The sequence below is a fragment of the Ixodes scapularis genome, unplaced genomic scaffold (genome assembly GCF_016920785.2).
Source record: "Ixodes scapularis isolate PalLabHiFi unplaced genomic scaffold, ASM1692078v2 PGA_scaffold3__209_contigs__length_174095766, whole genome shotgun sequence".
Classification (NCBI taxonomy): Eukaryota; Metazoa; Arthropoda; class Arachnida; order Ixodida; family Ixodidae; genus Ixodes; species Ixodes scapularis.
Window position 1 is genome coordinate 79,287,597 of NW_024609868.1, and position 22,798 is coordinate 79,310,394.

The window sequence follows — 22,798 nt, forward strand, 5'->3', positions numbered from 1 at the left end:
CTGTGTCAGTGGTCTGTGTTTAATGAAAACCCGGGCTCAGGCTAAAATACAATGCTATGTGTGGGCAAATATTAATGACTATTTCAATCAATCCTTTATTTGCATAAGAACTCAAGTCCGATTCGTTCAATCAAGTTTCTTTGCTTTCCGGAAGAGTCGAATGTGTCACGGACGCGTGACAAAGACTGTCCCCGCTTAACGGCCGTGGCTCGCTGCATCTTTCATTTTGCGGAGATCTGCCACAGCAGTTTCCCAGTCAATTGAGAAACATTACAGCACTTCAAGAAGCCAGTGGAAGTAGAAAACACAACAAAAGAACGATTGAATTGCTGAACACACAAAACATAGTGGTGATGTTGCCCTTTAAAAGCATGCAAACAATACCCGAACCAGAAGTGTTCTCGGCTCTCCGTCACGACGGCCAGAAGTGGCCAGAATACCGTGTAACAGGCGTTTTTCTTTCTAAGACGAAAAATATACTAAAAGTACACTGAAGATCAAGGAGTTATTCCTACAGAATAACTTTATCGACAGCGGCGGACGTAAGGACGTGAGCATAAAGAAGCAATTAGCTGCTTCATTAACAAAAATTCCCCAACTTTTTAATTCTTTTTTTTAGAAGGCATACTACAACTGGAGATTTGCAACCTGTCATTAATAAGGCCCATACAAGTTGCCAGATTCCAGAAAAATAAACATTCTTAATTGTCACGTGGCAACTTTTGGTAGCTGTGGCAATGCGAAAGCGAGACTAAGACGGCAAAGAATGCAAAACGCCTCAAGAATGCAACGCCCAGCACTTCAGAAAAGGTGGAGCACCAGTTAGAGATGTGTTGAAGGCACCATTTGCAAACCCCCACTGTTTAGACATCGTTAAACACGCAACCCCCTCTCTTTGCTTGCCAAACTATAATAACCTTTTCACCAGTTTCCCAGTATCAGACGAATAATCGACAAGAAAATACTGCGTAACCAGGCAAAGGACTGCACCTGAAGCAGAGCACAACATGTTTTTAGGAGAGAGAACAAATTGATGTCGACTCACGGTCAGAGTCGGCATATTCGTCGAGCAGCTGCTCGTTGTGCAGGAACATGGTCTGTAGCAGCCTCACCAGGTGCTGTTTTTCTTGGATATCACTGTTGTAGTTGACTGGAACATGCTTCACGAGAAGTTTCCTCAGATGCCCTGAAAAGGGACATACCATGCAGCTGTGCTGTGATGAAGGTGCCAGACACCCAGAGAATATCTCTTCATACATCAGAGAATAAGTCATTACAAGAGCCAATGCAAACAGGTTACAATTTCAAAAAAGATGCGACACCATTTTATTTTTATTGCACTTAATTGTTAAGTTTGTCCATATTTGCATTGCAATTGCTTTCTTTTATACAATGGGAATTGTGGGTCTTGTCCCAGCTTTCATGGATCCTTACTCTTTGTTTAGATTCATTATGTTTTAGTGGCATTTACGTGCCTACGGAGTTAAAGACAACTAATTAAATTTAAATAGGAAAGGCAGTTAAAATTTTATCCTGTAGACAGACACACGCAGGTCATGGTGGCCATGTTAGACGAAGAAGATAGTATCGTGACACTGGGTTCCGGTGCACCGGAAGAATGTGGACTAAAGGCTTGTAGTATCGTAGTCGATAAGTTGTTAGGTTTTCTTATACAGCAATCCTTCATTATAACGAAGTACATGGGATGGCAGAAACATTCGATATGATCGGCAGTTTGATAAAAGCAACAGATCCAATAAAACAGTGCCAGCAGCCTTGAAGGTGAACGGGAACACCGAGGAACACTGGGATCATATATTTAATCAAACTAACTTTGGTTATGACCATTCCATGGCAGCTTTACCGAGTAAAGAAATAATTGAGTGGAGTTTGCCGATAATTTCATCCGGGCATCAGTTCTGCTCGTACTGCTCCCAGGGTGTCTACCAAGCTGACATTTTCAAATTCCCAGAGTTTTCCAGGTTTTTCCTGAGTCCTTCTGCAAAATTCCCTGAGTGACACAGAACTTTGTTTTAGGTCAAGATGGGCTGACACCATGTTGCCAGATGCTGTCACTCTCTAACAAGCATGTTCTAAAATAAAAAAAAAAAGACATAATACAGTTTATAAGGTAACGAGTAACTTTTATTCGATTAAAAAAGAAAACAGAACGGAGTGGTTAGTAAAATTCACAGCGAATAAAATATTAAAAAAAAGTAAAACCGTACTGCCACGTTCTCAGCTCGAGCACCGTTCTCCAGTATTTCACTGCTTTAAAGAGTTTATTTTGGTTTGAATGAGGGACACCTCCATCTTGGCATCAGCCAAGATCGACTTTCTGTTTTATGAGCTCAAGCTCCTTCAAAGCGGCAGCGGCACATTTTTTTTTCCTGTCGATTCCTCAATGTGTCGGCTCTTCCTTTTCTCATCCTGTCCAGCTCTTCCTTCCACTGCGCGTTTGCCCCATGCACCTTTTGAAGCATCCTCTTGGTCAGCTGCACACTGACAACTCCTCCAGCCGACGACACGGCGTCGTAGACGATTCACTGCGCGACCAGAGATTGCTCTTTCTTATCTTTGACAAGAAAGTCCTTGTTGATGGAAAATCCCCACTCAACAGACACATTTCCCTGCGAAAGAGAGAGAATCATCTTGGCAAAAGGGAATAAGTCCTTGTTTAAGCCACAGACGCCTGCCCAAAAGGCGTCAAGCCGCTGCGTGCTTCTGTCAGAACTTTTCAGTGCTGCCTGTGTAGAGGCTAAAGAGCACACATGCTTGTACGACCGCAAAGCATGATCTGCTTCCGCCCCAATCATCCACTGATGTTCTGTTTTTCAGGAAAATGGCGCAGTCCCTTCTGAATGCGAGGATAGTCAAATCTGACAGTTTCAGGGCCTTTCGGAGTGCATTCCTCGTCGCAAAGCCAAAGTCAATCTTGGGTTTTGCAAGAACGTTTGCTGGTTGGTCCATGTCCACCTTTATCAACTTCAGCGGACTGTCCGCGGCCATCATCACTTCTTTCTTTACTATTTTACTCTTTAACGATCGCAGAAGATTTTCCAACGCTGTTCCGAGAAATGGAAACATCAGCGAATCACTGTGGAACTGAGCCAGGAACGGCTGCAGTTCCTCCGCAACACTAAGCATGAAGGTTAGCTTTGCAGGCAGCAGAGGATCATGGATGGCTGTTTCAACCACGCCGTAACTGGCGCTAGTCGGTCGCATGTTCTCGTTTCGACATAACTCAACGTACACCTTTGGGTACAGCAGAACCTCAAGGGCCCTCCAAATTACACGCACGTTTTCAAGCCACCGCACATCACAAAACTTCAAAGGGTAGATGTTGCTCTCGGTAATGCATGCGTCAGGTGGGTACGCATTTGAACGAATTGTACATAGCCCAGAGATATTCTACGAGTTGCAACCCTGTTGTCGCATGTCCAGTTTTGAACACACCGTTCACAACATGAAGGCCACAGCCTCCAACTTCAAGAATCTGTCGGCCGTCGATGGAATCGCAGAGTTCTTGCTTGATCTCACGAAGAAATACCATGTTTACGTTTGGCCCATTCCAGTGATATCTGAAGAATTTTGGACTGAGAGTCCATCTGCGGCACTTTTAAATCTGTGGCACTTTTAAATCTGTAACACTTTTAAAACTAAAAAAAAAAAAAAAACTTTAAAAAATATTTTTTGATAGATGCAGAAATTCCCCGAGTTTTTCCAGACTATTCAAAATCCTTAAGAATTCCAGGTTTTTCCAATTGGTTGACATCCTGTGCTCCAGGCATCGCAAGAACACTGTCACCGCCACTGCACTCCACTTTGTTTCGAAGCAGCCATAGGATGTTTCGCGTCTCCGCAGTTGTCGGCGTTTCCTGAAGTGCCTCTCAGAGGTCGCTGTGTGTTTACCTTGGCCGCACGCAAGGCCTACGATTGCAGCATCTGTGGCAGGGGCAACAACGGGAACGTTCGCATCAAAAGCGTAAACAAATCAAAGTTATCCTCAGTGGCTTTGCCAATATGTTTTAACACACTCCTGTAGAGATCATTGCAGCTATGAAAATCGTGCGCCGGCTTGGCAAGCATGCTCACGAGAAAAAATCCGACGTGCACGAAGCAGTTGGCGATTTTCCATCTTCGGGTCGCGGGGCGCGCTTTCTCTCGCATGAAATTCTTGAACCCGTCTAATATGCCTTGCTTATTCTGCAAAATGGTGGACAGTGTCAAACAGCCAATGCCGGAATGTCAAATTCTTTGGCAATTTCGAATTTGGGCCGGCCACTTTTCTCAACCTCAAGCGACTTTCGGTAAACAATCCTAATCTCCCATACAACACACGTGCGCGTGTAGCACGCCGCAGGCTCGCGTGTCGGGGGCTCTCAAACGAATAATTTCTTTTGGGCTCCGTCGCTCCCTTGACATGATTCCGACAGGAGACGGGCAGCGTCGGCCGCAGGTGCTGCAAGTAGCGTCGGAATGTTGATGCTGCTCCCTGCCCGCGTCTTGCGTCGGCATCGGAAGCGCCGCTCTGCCAGCTCTGCGCACTCTGCCCTCTGTCAGCCATTTACTCCGTTTTCCCAGTTTGCTGTTTGCCTCGGTGGAGAAGGGGGAGGGAATGCAAGGGTCTCCCGTGCTCCTCCGTGTGGGCTTGCATGCTGTTGGCGCCGCGGCCTTCGTAATGAGCGTAGTCGGTCGCCGATACACTTCGAATAATTCGTTTCAATATGCGTGCATTTCAGTTGGCACAACGTTGAACTTTGATGAAGACAATTTGAAAAAAGCGATTTCGCTATAACGAGGGATTACTGTAGTTTATTATTCTCATTATTAACTCTCAAATTAACATACACATAAGTAGGAAATTATAACCAGTTAAACAAAATCACCCGCACAGTGTCTCTCCACTGCTCTACATCTGCCATCTGGAAACTATTCCGGAGTCCGATGTCATCCGTCCTCCTCTCATTCCTCTGTCTTTCCTTTTGCATTCGGGTCAGTTGACAATAGTATAAAGAGGCTGATTATGAGCCCTATTAGTTTCAATGTGTACAAACACTCCACCAACTTGGTTTCATTATGGTCTTGTGGTGCGCATAAGAAAGCCTAGCTAGCTAGTTGCACTAACCAAATCGTTCTATGGCAGCATATCACAATACAGCATACAGGTCTTTACAAAAGATTTGGCTCCAACAAGACTGGTCAGTCAATCAGTGAATCATAATTACGCATGTTACAGGGTTTTGAGAGACTTTGGGAAAAGACCTTGAGGGCTCTGAAGAACTTTCAATTGCATAGAAAAACCTTTTTGAGGATCCAGAATGAAAAGCTGCCCTTTGCTAAGTTGGGCGTCTCGGCCCGTATACAGAGGGAGTCTACTACCATCGGTGGCTGAGTATGAACTGCTTTTATTCCCACAATATTTGTACGGCCCAGCCTGCTTGCGTCACGGGTGGCTCGGGTAACCCGCGATCTCCGGATGCCGTGGCGGCGGGACGTTGCATTACGTAAGCGCCCGAGTGGCGCCGCAGGGAGTTCCACAAAGCGGCGGAATGTTGCTCATATTATACACAACATCCCTTCCTCCTCAGATTGAGTCACCATAGCAGTCCGGGGGACGCCGTTCGCGCTGGGGTCTTGGCACCGCAGTGGAAACTGGCGCTGACTCGCACTCCCGCTGGTCGGCAGGTACCGTGTCGCACGGGTCAGATTGCGCGCCAGCTCCATCTTGGGACTCGGGCACTGGAGGTCGATTGGATTCTGGCGATGCTGGGAAGTCCGTCTGTAGAACATATGGAGCCAAAACATGGCTTGTCACCGGTTCCTTGCTGGAATTGCGCGATGTCGAGTTTAATCTGATCCAGGTGTTGACGAACCGTTCCCTTCTCGCACTTCACCAGCCACGAGCGGTGTCCCAGTCTCTTCATAATGGTTCCTTTAATACAAGTAGGGTTTCCAACGAAGTTGCGGACAAAGACGGATTGTCCTACTGTAACGTCTCTAGGTGATTTCTCTCTGCGGCATTCCGATGCCGGCTCTTTCGGCACGCGGGACTGTAGGCGTGTGAGCGCTGTACAAAGTTTGCGGCCGAACATGAGCGCCGCTGGTGTTTTTCCAGTTGTACAGATAGTTGGTGTGCTGTTTTAGCAAGAACCTTGCCAGTCTGCACAAGAATGTAGCTGTTTCGTTGTGACTTTTTGCGAACGCCTGCTTCGTCTTGAGGACCATTCTTTCCGCCTGTCCGTTTCTGGTGGGATGGTAAGGCGCACTGATGTTCTGTCAATTCCAGAATGCCCTAATGTTGCAAACTATCAGTTCTTCTTCCATTGGTCCTTGCAGGGCCAAGGGCACAGAACGAGCCTTGAAAAACTTGGGTGCTGCTCCATCTTCTAGTTCCAGGTGAACCAAAGGGCCCATGTAACCGTCGATGTCTTCTTTAAAGGGACAATGAAGACGATTTTATTTAATTTTTTTAAATGGTATTTTTATGCTTCTTGGGAACATAGCATGCTGCCCTATTTTTTGCAGCCATTTGTGACGCGTATTTCTGTGCCTACGAAAGAAGTAAACAAACCGAAATTGAACAATCTCCATTCTCGTTTCTGGGCCTCCGAAAACGGAGGTGACGTAGGGAGTGACGTCAAGTGTGAATAGTCGGTATCGGAAGTATTTAGGGAACGAGATTCTGGTTACCGCGGTGGGTTGTAGCGGCGCTGTGGCGCGGTCGTTTCGTCGAATCTGTCAACATGGACGGCAATGCCGCTGTCGCGAGCGAGTTCGAGCTTCCGTTCAGTAACCCAACACAAACGGAACGGGAGTATGTGTGTGGCGGCCTCCGCCATCACCCGAGGGAGACCGCCCAGCCGGTAACGAGCGGCCCCCTTGCCGAAGTGCCCATAGTTGCTCGTTGGCCGTTTCGCGTCCAGCGTAGCAAAGAAAAAAACAATTATGCTGCTTTATTTACGGTTTAGTAATCCTTTCCGGTCCAATTTATACTTTTCATGGTTATTCAAGCGGAAATTAGAACAGTTTTCCCAAAAACCGAGAACCAAAACGTGACCGAGGGCGCGTCTCTCGTTTTGACCAATCGCTGAGGCGTCTCTTGTGACGTTGCGCTTCTTGGCCTCGCATCGGTCACGTGAGCTCCGCTTCTCCTGGCTTCTCCCGCAACTCTCGGGGCGTCACCCCAGTCGATTCCGGTACGATTATTACTGCGACTCTTTAATTGATTTGCGCGGCACACAAGCGCCGGTTTCGGCTGAAATTTGGGCAACGTGGCCTGAGACGTGCCTGGAACCCAGTTAGATCGTCAAAAAGGTGTTCGAAATTGCCTTCATTGTCCCTTTAAAGGGTAACTGCAAAGAAAAAAAAAGATTTTTTTTAAACAGCCTAATTGGGACAAGCATGTCAAAAAACAATTTTTCCGCGAGAAAAAAAAATTTTTACAGCAATATTTATTGCACGAGACTGATTTTAGTTTGCGGCTATTTCGCCCGTTCTAAATCGCGCGCCACGAAGTTGGGATTCCGTGACGTTAATCCCAATCGGCTCTCATTGGCTAAGAGTTTGATTGACAGCTTAGATCTTGGTTGTTAAACCTTTGTTATTTGTTGCAATTTCCTTTTGAGCGGCATATTTTTACGTTTAAAGAATAACCCATGTGATGAGAGTTATTATTCTTTACAAAAGGTTTACAAGACGGGCACTGCCGTTTCGATTCATACCATAACAAACAAAAGCTTCGCCATTCTTTCATGGCCGCCGAAGTCTCTGATCCCGCCTGTCTTGCCTACCTCGACTAATCGTTTCGGCGAAGTGATCAGTGTTTCGTGCTGACCCAGGTGCTTGAGTGAGACTTGTTGAAGTGAAGTAGTGTGTGTTTAGCAGCTGTCGCAGGTGTTAGTGATAGGAAGCGACGCGGGGTTTTGGCTTTCATAGCGCGGTTTTTTCGTTTTCCTCTTCGCTTGCTTAGCGTGCTTTTTTTTTTTTTTTTGTGTTTGTTTTGCTTGTTTGCGCGTGCAAATGCTGACTTTTCGGAGATGTCAGATGCGTGATCCCGACAGTGAGCCTTCCAGCAGCCATGTCGCCCCGAAAGGAATGCTATCTGGCTGGAGGCAATCGGGCATTCGCGTAGCGACAAACGTGTCCAGTTACGTTCTCGTCATATTGCTCCGGAGGCCATCAAGATTCGCACCGGGCGCACCTAACGTCCACAACAAGACACACAAAATAAAAAGCACCATGTTCACTACGTAAAAAGTGGTCTCAGTTCATGCATCTGTAGACAGGTACGAAATCTTGCCCAAATTTATTCACACCGCACGACGAGCGCAACACGTCGCTGTGCAAATGCAGTCCAACAACACGAAGCATAAAAACGGCAGATTTAGGACAACAATTCGGAGTCCATTGTTCAATTAAAACGACGTAATTTATTTGAAAACGCCCGCAGCTTTTTACTCACGGTATGCGTCCGGAATCTTCCACATTTTGAAACAGAACGAAGGAAGATTTACTTTTAAAAACGCTCGCTGCGTCCTCCCGGGCCAGTTTTACTGGATCAGCTGACGACGACGGGACTGGATTCGTTGTACGTCAACCCCACATAACACACATAGCACCGGATTACACACACCACGAACGTTTCAGCTCTGTCGTATCGCCGTGTGGCACCAAACGGAACGAGATCGCCGAAACCAACGCAGCGCTGTCGTGAACCTTGGCTTGTGGTTGCGCACTCGTGGATTCTGTGACTCCCTTCACTTTCAAAGCACGCACGCCGATTACGAACGATACTTTCCGTCTTCCGGGAACATCACAGGGGCACTTCTCCCGGTCACGTCTTCGCTACATGTGCTCGCAAACCGCGTCAAACCAAAAACCCCGGCATGGCGTAGTTGCCAGATCTTGCCGGACGTCGAGACGCTGCGTCGTTCAACTGCGCAACGCAAGGAGAGTGAGGGGCGGGGCGTACTCCTTTTCCGCGGGGGTCGAAAGAGCGGGAGTTTCAAATGTGGAGAGGTTCTAACTCTACTAAATTACGTCCTGTGGCGTAAATATTGATAAAAAAAATCATTTTTTTCGCGGAACATTTGTTTTGTGACATGCTTGTCCCAATTAGGCTGTTTAAAAAAAACTTTTTTTTCTTTGCAGTTACCCTTTAAAGACATCCGGGTGGCGTGCGAGGACCTCCTGTATCTCCAGTGTCATGACAGCTGCTGAAGTTGGCTGCATTTGGTTTATGCCACAGATGCGAATCCGAAGCGCTTGAAACCAATCTCTGCCAAGAAGGTTGCATCCAGCCTCTTTCATGACGAGTAGTGGCAGCAAGAAGTCTTTGGTCTTGAAGCAAACGGACACTTGCGCTGAACTGAGAAGTTGCAGGAATTCTCCAGTCCAGGTACGCAACTGCAGGTTGTCCTCATGGAGCTGAGGAGGGTTATGGGGCCACACCTTGCGGTACGTTTCCTCGCTGATCAGGGTACACGAGGCACCGGAATCCACTTCAAATTCTAGTGATTGGCCTTCAATCTTCAATGTCACAAGGAATTTCGGACATGGTCTGTGCGGTGTCACTGTGTTGAGCTCATGATAAAAATCTCCATGTTCCTTCCGCTGCCGGTCGACTGCTGTGGGAGTGAAGTCCACGTTGTGCTGACTGCTTTTGTGGCTTGCACTTTTACCTTGCTTTCTCTTCGTGATGCAGGCTTTCTCGATGTGTCCACGTTTGTGACAGTAACGGCACTCCTCGTTGCGGAATCTGCAAGTCAAAGGACCTGTGCTGGCCTTCACATCGAAAACAAGGTCGAGTGGACGATCGGCCGGAGTTTTCAACTTTCCCCTTCGATGTCTTGTGAACTAGGGGAAGGTCAGTCTTATGCTTGATATTCTGTCGCTGTTTTGAAGCGCTTTCGACTCTGGTTGCGAGCTCGAAAGCCTTCTCGAAAGTGAAATCTCTTTCCGCAAACAGGTGCCGCTGCAGGAACTCATCTTTTACACAACATATAAACCTGTCACATATAGCATGACATCTAGTGGCAGGCTGGTGGTATGTACGGGCATCATCGTGGCTGCTTGGCCCGATACACCCATTGTCGATACGGAAGTCGTGGTTGCGGTTGTCACTATTCCCAAATTGCAGTCGGCTGCAAGTTTCTTTAGTGCCGCTACGTAGCTGCTAATCGACTCGCCTTGCTGTTGATCTCGACGCTGGAATTCGTAGCGACTATAAAGTTCAGACGGTCGAGGATTGAAGTGCGTTCTCCGGGTTGAGACCAGTTCTTCAAAACTGACATCTCCTGGTGTTCTTGGGGAAACTAGAGCATGAACAGTCTCAAACGTCTCCGCGCCACACAGGGTTAGTAAAAGTGCATGTTTCTTCACCGGATCGGTGATCGAGTTGGCCTCGAAGTAGACGCTCAGCTGCTCACTCCAGGAAGACCAGCACTTGCCCGTGAAAACTTCAATTGTCCACTCCGTCGTCATGACTTGTGGCCTGGTGTCCCACTGTAGAAGTCATGCTTCGTAGGTTCGGATCTAGCTGCTCGTCGCCAATGTTAAGTTGGGCGTCTCGGCCCGTATATAGAGGGTGTCTACTACCATCGGTGGCTGAGTATGAGCTGCTTTTACTCCCACGATATTCGTACGGCCCAGCCTGCTCGCGTCACGGGCGGCTCGGGTAACCCTATCTCTGGAAGCCGCGGCGGTGGGACGGCGGCATTACGTGAGCGCCCGAGTGGCACCGTAAGGAGTTCCACAAAGTGGCGGAATGTTGCTCGTATTCAGGGGCGGATCCAGACCTCCATTTTAGGGGGGGCGGTTCCTCAGTGTAAAACGGCGGGGGGGGGGGGGAGGGAGGGGGTGTTTATATTTTTTGTGGAGTTATCGTTTTAACTAAACTCTGATAACATAATATAGATCTTGAGAGCTTTTGTATAGGTTTACCTGTCGGGGATGAACTCTTTGAATTAAAACCTTTCGGGTGACCACGCTAGAGGTAAGTATCTCGAAAATTGTGGTGATACTATCCTTTCTCAAACTTGGGTTTCAGACCGACACTACGTGAGCAGTCGATTTAGGGCAGCTTAAAGACATTGCCTGGCAGACATTCTGGTTGGAGCTAGTGCTCAACTGCTGCGGCAAAGGGAAGAGCGGCTTAAATCAGCGGAGCGAGTACAGCGCAAACAAGCGACAAAAATGGCCTGGCGGCTTCGACGCTGCTCGCGGCGTCAAAACACTGTTGACGCAGCGAGCGAAACGAATGCTGCCATGCAAGTTCGTCGGTTGTTCGCCGTATATTTGGAATGTCCAGAGCGCAGCACATGCGGCATTGCCAACCCAAACTCGTGTTTCCACGTGTTCTGGATGCAACTCGAGAGAACGAAAGTGAATAATCGTTGAATATTTTTGAAAGCATGTTGCAGTTCGGCAACTATAACTTTTGAACTTATACAAGACCTTAAACCAGCAATGGATCCTTCCAAATTATATTCGATTGCACTTCGTCTGGATATTTTCTGTATCAAAGGAACACTTACTTGTTTCTGGGTAGTTAGCTCATTCGTCAGGGTTGAGAGGACAGGTGCAGAGATATAATAGGGCAGAGCGGTTGTAAGGTCGGCGAATCTCAACTGGGCTAAAGGCCGATCACGACTGCAGCATGGATGTTTGGGAGTCGGTGTTCACTCGAACGGGCACAGGCACTGTCTATTTAATGTATGTGTAGCCGCATCTTCGAAAGGGCTCGTTTTCCCCAAGTCCGTTTGACACACACATATTCGCTCCTGCAAAGCCGCGCGAAAGCTCTGCCGTCAATTCACAGAAGCCACGTTTAACTGGAAAAGACGGCGCCAAGGGGAGACAAGGGGTAGCGGGCGCCTTACCTAAAATATGTCCCGCCACCCTAAGTTGAAACGGCATTGTATACAAATAAATGCCTACGGCGTCGGCTTGAGGACCCCGTGTAAGCAGCCTCCAGCCTTTAGAGTGCTCGTACCGTTTATCTTTCTTTTATTAGTTTCCCGCCACGAGAAGTCGTACCGCAGGCAGTATGAAGCCCATTAGAGGAAAGATCTCCCCCTACTGGCGCTCGTCGGCTTCTTTCTGTGTTCCGCGCTGCGGCGCTGATCCTCAGTGAGGGATGGAGGCGAGGACGTAAGCGGGCTTATGCTTAAGCCAAGGTCGTGGAGAAATCCGGAGCGTCTTCAGGAGAACCTCGGACCCAGACTACACTGTACCCAGAGCATCTGCTTCCTCTCTCAGTTGAGAAGAAGAGAAATTGGTCACCTGGTTGTACAAGCTGCATCCCCCTCCCCCAACTGGAACGTCTCCTCCCGGTACGGCCCCTCCGCATCTGCCTTGGCAATGAGCACACCGTGCCAATAAGATACCTTTAGTGAGCCCGTGGGCGACAGCATCTCAAAGCAAGCCAAAAAAGACATGCCAAAAGACAAGCCCAGAACCACGAAGAAACCATCAAACGAAAAGTGATGAAAAGGCGGCCGCTAGAGAGGAAGGATAATCCGCTACCCTTGAGAAAGGCTGCTTGACGTCTGTGTTTGGGAGCTTTCAGGGCACAAATTTTTCGCAGACAGCCCCCAAAGAGAGAGAGGGAGACAGAGAGAGAAAGGGGACTAGACATGTTGAAGGTATTTTCCCTTCGTGCTCGACGTGCTGGCCTTGTTTGGAAGTGTGCCTGCAGTCGAGGACCCTGATATTTGGTGCGCCTCCCCACTGTCTCTCCACTTCGAAACTCCTGGCGCCATCCCTGTCGGGAAGACGTACCGTGACCTTGACGGAGATAAACCCCACTTTGGAAGCGCCCAGCTGGTGCGTTCACCCACCACTGTTTTTATCTTTTGTTTCTCGCGTCGATTGCTTACGTTTTTTCTTCGAGTTGACGAAGAACCCCGGGGGGGGGGCGATCGCCCCCCCCGTTCCCTCCTTGGATCCGCCACTGCTCGTATTATGCACAACACCCTTGTTTTAAGATAAAGTGCTTTAATATATTTTACCAGATGACAAAAAGGAATAAACTTTCGAAGTGGTGTCTGCACTATCATGAACACTGACCATATTTGCACTTTTTAGTTTTTGTGAGGTTGTTTAAATAACAATGTAAGCAATGTCACTCGCTACCAGTGCCTTTAAAATATGCCTACTGGAATAGCTAAAGCATTGAGCCTATTTTTCCCAATTCTGGATTGCATTATTTGATCATCCATGCGGCACTTTGTTGATTAAAATTCAAGGATTTTCAGGGCCTGTACCCAATTCAGAACTTTACGCGCACTGGTATTAGTGGCGAGACTGCTTTTTGCAACAAGGGTGTTCCTGACCTCTAGACGATAAGCTTATCGTCTTCAGTGCAATAAACTTGCTGTGAACCACTGCCACCAAAAAGTGGCCCAACCTACCGAGCACCGCGGGAACACATCCCGCCTCCGAGAGAGCAGCATGTCCAAGGTGGTGGCGGCAGGACTGCAGCATGCAAACAATGGCACTGAGGCGGCACTCTTGGTCAGGACAGGACACCAGGTCACAAAGCACCTGGAAGCCTCTGAGGCGTGAGATCTGGTGCACCATGCTAGCATGGTAGGACACTGGAAAGAGGGGGTCAGCAGGTTAATGCATTAGCACAGCGAAGGCAAGAGTTATACCTAGGAATGCCGCAAACCTCCTGAAGTTTGAGTTCGAAAGGTTTAGAAAATTTCTAATCTTTGGTAAGATTCATATTAGAAATGTTTGCAGCTTTAGAACCCCGCCGAGGTTTAAATTCAAATAATTAGAAAATGCCAAGGTTTCCAAAGGGTTGCATTCGAAGATTTTAAATATTTTGGCAGACCATTAGAAAAATTCTTAAGATTTCAAATTTATCTAAGATTCAAATTAAAAAATTAAGATTTAAAATTTTATTGAGGTATAAGTTTGATTTTAAGTTTGAAATCATTGAACTTCGCAGATGGAGAGAAAATTCTGCAGTTTCAAACAAAATTTTAATGAATTCATCTAAAAAAAAAAGTGAAATATGCTACAAATTTTACTGAAAACATTGCCCATTTCTTTTATGCCATGAATACATTCCTTCCTTCTTTGTACTGTGGTACTACCTGCATTACTCGTTATTTGCCGCCACCGATGGAACAAGCGTTGAACTGGTTGAATGGTTCATAGAAAAGCCCCGAGGCAGTCAGGTGAATGTACTTCCTACTTATTTGCAAACTAGTAGCAATTTGATCAAATGTCGCCTAAATGCAATGCTCGATTAAGACAACTAAATATACAGGACATTGCATGTACTATCAGGTTGAAATGAAAGGCGATCACCGGAGCGCGTGCCGCTCCGTACATCCTGCGCCACCTGTCAGCGATCGGGGGAACCCTCGGCGCATGCGCTGTTCAAGTTGAGGGTGCAAGGCTGCGTGTCCTACTGTTAGGTGCTCAGCTCCCGGCTGGCGCACCTGTGCTCCTCTGCAGCGCCGCTGAGGGTGCTCTAAGCCGTTCCCGCTGCGGTTCAAGTTCCTGGCTGCCATCGCCGCGCGCTCGCGGAGCACGGCGGTTCCGGCGGGGCTTCCGAATGTCGGCTCCTCGCTGCCGCTCGCTCGGCGAGCGCGCGGCGATGGCAGCCAGGAGCTTGAACCCCAGCGGCGACGGCTTTGAGCACCCTCAGCGGCGCCGCGGAGAAGCACAAATGCGCCAGCCGGGAGCTGAGCACCTAACAGTAGGACACGCAGCCTCGCACCCTCAACTTGAACAGCGCATGCGCCGAGGGTTCCCCCGATCGCTGACAGGTGGCGCAGGATGTACGGAGTGGCACGCGCTCCGGTGATCGCCTTTCATTTCAACCTGATACTACATAAAGGCATTCAGGCTTCCCGAAAATTTTTAGTTGCTCTGGGCGTTTATTTTTGATGGGACGACTCGTGGGATGGAGAAAACACTGAACACAGGCACAGCACCCGACACAAGCCAAGGTCAAGGAGAATTCAACCAGACTAAATTAGGGGACCACCTGGCCCCCTAAAATACTGCTGATCAGGTCACGACCGGTTGTTATCAGGGTGAACATATTGCTGCTGCCTGGAGCTTTTCTTCTTCAACAAATGGAGATATTGGCTGCTCTAAAATGCAGCCGGTTACTAATGATAATGAACTAACAGCCGATTCAGCGTTCGCTGCAGTGCATCGGCGTCGCGCTCTGCACGCGCCTTTCTTGACTCAAAGAAATCGGGGGACTTGCATTAAGAAACAACTAATGCTATGAAGGACACTCCTAGCAAAGCACCTCAGTTGAATTTCAAGCCTGCAAATCAGGCATCCGTTGGCCCACAGGTTACCTTGGCGCAACCTACGGAGTTGCACGTGGGAGAGGCTTTGTGCGGAAGTTGAAAGAAAAATAAAAGATGTTTACAATCCCCAGTAATGCCGAATTAGAGCGCAGCTCTTGAGGAGGAGGAGGGGGAGGGGAAGGTACGAAGAGGAGGCTATGGCCCCGATTGTCTCCTGCTCGCCTCCCATTTAGGGGAAATTTTTCTGCTAAATTTAGCGGGGAAATTTTGCCACTAAATTCAGCAGAGAAAATTTCCAGCTAAATTTAGAGAGGAATTTTTTCCCCTAGATTTAGCGGGGAGTCTTTTCCGCTAAATTTAGTGGGGAAATTTTTCCGCAAAATTTAGCGGGGAAATTTTTTCACTAAATATAGCGCAGAATTTTTTCCGCTAAACGTAGCAGAGAAAATTTTCCACTAAATTTAGCGGGAAAATGTTTCCGCTAAATTTAGCGGGAAAATTTTTCCGCTAAATTTAGCAAGAATTTTTTCAGCTAAATTTAGCAAGAATTTTTTCCGCTAAATTTAGGGGGAATTTTTTCCACCTAATGTACCAGGAAAAGTTTTCCGCTAAATTTAGCGGGGAATTTTTTCTGCTAAATTTTGCGGGGAATTTTTTCCAGTAAGTTTTGCGGTGAAATTTTTCCGCTAAATTCAGCAGGGAAATTTACCCATAATGCACGGCGTGGTTACATTAATGTCGACGTCGCTCAAGCCGGAAACGGGCGCTTAAGAGCTGCGCTCTAAAAGGTGTGAAGTATGAGGCCAAGGCCACCCCAAAGTGATCATTTAGCGCTTTACAAGCGAGTTGTTTGTGGTATGATTAGCTAAGTAAAACTCTAGTGCAACTTTAACTCCACTTCACAAACTGACATCTTGTGTTATTTATAGTGGTTGCCTCAAACCTATGGGGGTGAACTTAGTTCAAACTTTGTCAAAGTCCTGTTCAGAAGTTTGAAGTTCGTCAAACTTTTGAACTTACTAAATTCTAAACTTTGAAAATCATCAAATTTCGTAGTGTGATAAGCTCGAAAGTTAGAAAATGTTGAATTTCATAGTGCGAAAAATTTGAAGTTTGAAAACAATTAAATTTTTTAATGCCAAAAATTCAGAATTTCGAAAGTCGTAGAAATTTTTATGTAACATGTTTGACATTTCGAAATTTTGTGAACCTTTCAAACCCCTTGGTTCGATCTTCCAACCTCAGGTTTGCAAGGAGTTTGCGGCCACGTCTAGTTATATACCATGATTTTTGAGGGATGGACAAAAATATTTTAATAGCTATTCGACATGTGGCTCATTATGATATGTCAAAATGTAGCCAATAAGCTGTTCTTTAGAAGAAAAAATTTTTTACACTAATGTCTGAAAGCAGTTTGTCAAATTTATATGCTAAACTTGGAATCTGTGCAAAAATTAGAACAAAAATTGTAAACATTTGTGGCTATATAAAATCACACCGATTTAAGAAGTATAAACATAAAATAATTATATTAATGAGTAATATATGAATAAATATAATTAAAAATAAAAATATATAAAAACTATACAAAATGTGTCCTATATATCCATCACCATCACTTCTATAAGTGAGAGAGCTCCAGCTGATACTGTTTTTTTAGTCTGTCGACAAGAATGTTTCCAAGGCATCATTTTAAGTTATAGTGACCGTGCGTGATGGAAGGAAATTCCAATCACACGTGGTCTCAACAAAAAGAGTGTCCCACCATGTCGTAGATCTCTCTAATTTTTAAGACAGTGTGATTTCTACGGGATACATAAAAAGGGACTTTCATATATTCATCCTTTTCTACATCATTTTTTTCTTAACCATCTAAGTGCCTTGGACAGGCCGAGCTCGTTGGCCGCTTTTTGGCTAAAAATGCCATGGACGAGCTCATCTCGTCCAGTGGTTTTTTCGATAGCCCTCAATTCCATGCATGAGCTAGGCTCGTCCGAGTAGTTTGCAGCACTGATCATAGATGGCAGCACTCATTTAAGTTGGCGCATTTTTTTTTCACCGCCGCCAATTTTTGCATAATAAACTTCTGAAATTTTATCTGTATTACTAGAGGAATAAAACTTCTAAATACTAAAAAATAAGGCACTTTTAGGTTACTTTCCGGAAAAAAAAAGGGGGCCTTTAAGGGGTTAATAAATATTGCGAAAGAATTTGAGAGGGAGGAGCTTAGTATGATCACTTAATAATGGCCATGTTAGCTTGTGTTTACATTCCGTCATACTAAGTCACCAATCGTAATTTCTTTAAACAAACCTTACAGCTGTATTTAGAATTATTTCAATATTTTTTTAATAGATAACTTGATATGAGGGTCCCAGACAACACAAGCATACTCAAGAATAGAACGAACATGCAAAAATAAATTGCTTCTTTGAGCGACTGGGGTACAAATTTAAAATTTCGGCACAAAAAGTCAAGCATACGCGAGGCCTTCGGGGAAATGTAGTCAACATGTGCATTCCACCACAGATCTGAAGTGAAGTACACACCCAGATATTTAAGTTCATTAACAGTCCTAGGACTCTTCCATTTAGTGAATAACTAAATACTGGCACTAATACTTTTCTTTTAAAGCTGACGTGTACAGTTTGTTTTAATGTTCAGAGTCATTTGCCATGCCTGACAGCATGATTCAATGTTTTCCAAGTCTTTTTGCAAAATCAGGCTATCATGTGCATTATTAACCCCTCTAATACTACACGAGCATCTGCAAACATTCTAATGGTAGCACAAATATCAAGAGCAATATCATTTATATAGATAAGAAGCAAAAGTGGTCCCAGAACAAAGCCTTGCGGCACACCTGAAGTGATGTCAACCATATGAGATTGGAAGCCATTTAAAATCACATATTGCTTCCTGAACAACAAATACTCACTAACCCGTTCACAAACTTTGTCATCAATTTTATAGGTGTTGAGCTTAAAAATTAAAAGATCATGATGAACGACATCAAAGGCCTTGCTGAAATCAAGAAATATACAATCAACACTCTGTAGCTTGCCGAGTGCCATAAAAAGGCGATGAATACATTCAACTAGTTGTGTGCTACAAGAATTGGCGACGTGCGCGACCGAAAGCGCCGCTGTGGTCGGCCTTCCAGGATTGGCCGAACGCTGACTATGACGTCAGAAAAGGATTTATCATCGACGGAAATAAGAGGAATGAAAGAACTTTAATTTTGACGGTGTTGGCAGTGTTCCTTTGAGAGCGCAATGATTTCAAGCTTCCACCATGCTATTTACAAACACCATCGAACTTGTTGTTTGCAAGGTAATGACATCACAAGGGGGAACCGTAGGAGGGCGCCACTAAAAGATCTCGCCGCTAATAGCCCCAACGGAATCCGTGTTGCAAGGGGAGCAAAAAGTTTAAACGTGGTAAGATTAATGATGATGTTACTATAAACAATGTGTTTCATTATCTTGCAAGAAATGCTTGTCAGCGATATCAGTCAATAATTTCCAACACTGTTTCTACGACCACTTTTATGCGCTGGCATTACTCGAGCAAGCTTCCAATGAGAAGGCAGAAAAGATTCACACAGCAATTTTTCTAACAATACAATAAAAGTAAAAGAAAGAGGAACTAAAACAAGATTTCAGAATAGATGCAGGAATATATCTGGACCAGCCAATTTAGTTGTGTCTAAGTTACTCAATTGATTTAAAATTCCAGACACACCAAATCCAACTTTATGCATCCCGTTGGTTGCCGCTGGAACATTGACATGTACCAAACGCGACGGACAAGATGTAAAAACCAACCAAAAGTATAAATTGAAATGCTCCACCTTTTTGTCCAATAAGCTGAAAAACTGGGTATAAAGTATAGTTTTGCCCGAGCGTCGAAACAGAAGAATTATGTTTACCATCACTACAGACATATTACTAAAACTCCTTTGGGAAATGCCAAATGTTATTTTCTAAATTGAGAAGGAACATAGCCTTGCTCCAACCTGTCTTGAACCACTCTTCCAAATTCTTTTAGTTTAGCGAGATCACTCGGAAGCCATGTCTCATGAAATTTAAAGGCCGGCCCGCAAGCAGAGAGAAGGAACCCGACTCTCACTTTCCTTCTCGCCACTGTGAAAGGAGGAAATCGCCTCTCGTTTCCTCCTCGCCATTTTCCGACTTTTTTTGTATTTTTTTGCCAGCTGCCTGTTTGTTTTTTGTTTTTTTTACAAGTTTGGGGTGGAGGAAATGAAAGCTTCAAGGATTTGAAAAGATTATCGAGAAGCCAGCCGGCACACCTGCGACAAGGACCTGAACCAACCGAGTAGCTGTTTTGAGCGAGCTTGGCACTTGCTCTTCCCAACGAGTTGCATTGGCTCTTTTTTAGCATTGGTTTGGAAGACGATTCTTTGCTGTTGTGAGAGCACAAATGCCTTGTTCTGCTCAAATAAGTAGTCATTGAAGTATCAATTTTAATATAAATATCTGATTTGGCATCTTTTGTTGTCTAGGCGGATTCATGGCGACAACGGGAAGTACGAGCGGCGTTTTCTGTATATCAGGGATGGCGCTCCATAGACCAGTGGTTCTGAATCATCATGGTTCGTAAACCGGCAGAGGTGACAGAGGATCCCATCCGCAGTGGGTCTAGCACTTTTCGGTGCAGAGCGTTTTGCTGTAGGGCATTTCGGTGCGGACTCTTTGGTGCACAGACATTTCAGTGTACGGACTTTTTGCTGCAAAGACTTTTCGGTGTGGGACTTTTCGGTGAGCGGATATTTCGGTGCACGGACATTTTGATGCATGGACATTCGACGCTATGGTTTGCTCGCCAGTATCTCTTTTCCAACGTACGCAGACACGCTTCACATCGTGTTTGCGCGTTGAGTTGATAGAAATAGTCTCGTCTATAAGGTGCTGACTTTATTATTGGTCCTGCGTCTAGGAAACGACCCAAACAGCAAGACGTTTGAAGTTGTTTGTGTATTCAGAACAATTTTGAATATCTTCAAATGCGCCTCCTCCGCGTAATCGCATAGCTCCGATTGTTAATAATAAATTGTGATGACCTCGCACGACAAAAAAAAAACAACAAAAAAACAATGTAATTATTACTTGTAACTCATTAGGGAATAAAGTAGGCGTGTGCGGGTACAAAATAAGTGTAATCAAATCAAATATCGATTTGAATCAAGTAAACAAGCCGAATTTGGTGAATGCTAAATCTATTTTATTTGGTATCAAATGTTTGCTCATTCTCGTACGAAAAAAAAAAAACAGTGACCACAGATCATACGCAGAGTATGATCTGTGGTCAACGTCTCCTTCCATGCCGTAATGATGTCGCCGGACGTAAAGAACTGCCTTACAATCGTGCTTATACAGGGCGATTTTTTTTAACGACTAGACATTTTTCTAAAAAAGACGTCAGAGTTACGCAATTGCGGTTTGTGCCTTATCTATAGTCATCAAAACACCAAATCATTCATTTTTAAAGAGATGTAGTGGACGTGAAGTGGCTCACGGCGTCCTAAAAAGCCTAATTTGGACGCGAATCGTGTTACCGCAATCTTTTCGGCCACCGGACTCCTCGCCCCTTCTACAGTGGCGTTGTCACAGCGATGCGCATGATTTGTCGCTTTAGCTTCATGGCGTTAGGCTATGCTACGCGGAGATGGAGCCCACATAAAATCAGAACTATATTTTCGCGCCCAATTTAGGAGGACGCCGTATAATAGTGTACGTGCGTTACATCTTTTTAAGAATAGACGGTTTGGTGGCTTGCGATTATGGCCAACAACTTTCTAAATACAAGATGCCGTTTTCTTTTCTAATTAAAAGGTTAAGTAGCGAATTTTAGGCAATCGGTCGGTTTTAGTTGCGTTCGTTATTGAACCTAATCCTCGCCTGGCCGTATAACTCACCTACACAAACCGCAATGGCGCTAATTTTCACTGGACAATTTGGTGGCTTTCGATTACGCCCAACAAATTTATAAATCAACTATCCCGTTTTCTTTTATATTCAAAAAGTTTATTAACAAATGTTAGGTAATCAGTCGGTTTTTGTTGCGTTCTTTCTTGAACCCAATCTTCGCCTGGCCGTTTAGCTCACATCCACAAAACGTTAATTTCCACGTTTTTTTCTAATATCTAGTAGGTAAAAAAAAAAAAATAAACGTTGTATATAAAATAGAGGGCAGTTCTTTTCTGATATACATAAAGCGTGGGGCACGCGTCTTGCATGCATCTCTTTTTTTTTTTTCGGCCTATGAAAACAAATCCCGGGACATTCGAAATTGAGTTTATGATGGGGCGGGCGCTTTATTACGGGGTATTTTGTCATGTTTCATAAGCTTTATTACTAGTCAGAAGGAAGCCACGCGAGCCGCATCACGCTGCAAACAGCTAATTCGGGTGTTTCTCAAGCAGCTCTAGAACTTTCCAATTGACATTTTGGTTCTTAATACATCTAAAAAAGTTTGGTACTTAGTCCTAAACATTTAATTTATTAGGCATAATTAAAAATACTGCAACTCTCGCAAGACGTCTACCCAAAACATAAAGTTGGCTTAATTCATTGGTGTAAAGTGGCTGCGTCTTTCATTTTTATGCTTGGTCTTTAAAGATTCGTGAAATGCATTCGCGACCTTATCTGTCAAGGCGCGTACGCGGACAGCGCGGCCTCCTCGGCAAGTTGTTCCCTCATCGAAGACGACAATGAATAAAAGGTACGATAAAAATCTTAATGCCTGAAAAAAGCGCAAGTTTAAAATAATTCTAAGGGTGTCAGTTGATTTTATTTCTACTATATTCAAATTTCAACACTCGTCGCGGGCAGCATGAAAGGAAGCACTGCACTCTTGGCGCAAACCAGTGCCCAGTCAATGGTTCTACACTCAAACACGCATCACCACCCGACCTGTTTGAAAAATAAATAATTTTCAGTACTTTTGGTAGAAAAGGCGAATTTTCTACTGAGCGTGATATTTTGTGGACCCAAAAGTCCTGTAGCCGGGATCGGTAGTTCATAGCTTCAGGAAGACGAAGAACGACGGATGCATTATTTCCCGCGGAAGTACTGTTTTGAATTTGAATTCCACATAAAATTGTATATGCACAAATTGTGGCACGATACCGACCTTGCTTGATTACTTTTCTTTTAAAGACAACATAACCAGGCATAATCTACAGATATTGCAGAATTAATTTTAATTGGCGTACAGCGCGAAAGACAAGTATGGACATAAAGAACACAATAGAGCTCTGCATCTCTACTGCATTTCTTTCCGTACTTGTGGACAGTTAGTCCGCATGACTATATTCAAAAACTGCCAAATCGTTTAAGCCTACCCCTTTTTATAATTTTTTTCGTAGATTAATTGTGGCGAATCCCGGCTGGGTTCGGGTAAAGATCTCGCACGTGTTCAAGGACACATTTCGGCATGATTTCCCGCTTGGTGACGACGTTGAGCTGACCGCTGTTCCGCTTCTTTTC

The 22,798-nt window shown here is 45.2% G+C and overlaps 1 protein-coding gene across 2 annotated transcripts in view; it reads right to left on the reverse strand.

Moving 5' to 3' along the window:
- Window positions 1-22,798, reverse strand: part of LOC8050669 — a 51,307-nt gene that overhangs the window by 21,627 nt on the left and 6,882 nt on the right. Inside the window, exons 1-3 of one of the 2 annotated variants that reach the window (XM_040221318.3) lie at window positions 14,326-14,398; window positions 13,416-13,601; window positions 1,046-1,186 (exon numbers count right to left, since the gene is read on the reverse strand). In XM_040221318.3, coding sequence (XP_040077252.1) covers window positions 1,046-1,186; window positions 13,416-13,584 — 310 coding nt within the window. In that variant the 5' untranslated portion in view covers window positions 13,585-13,601; window positions 14,326-14,398. Of the gene's footprint in view, window positions 1-1,045; window positions 1,187-13,415; window positions 13,602-14,325; window positions 14,399-22,798 lie in introns of those variants that run through there. The other variant, XM_029994088.4, reaches the window with a different exon arrangement.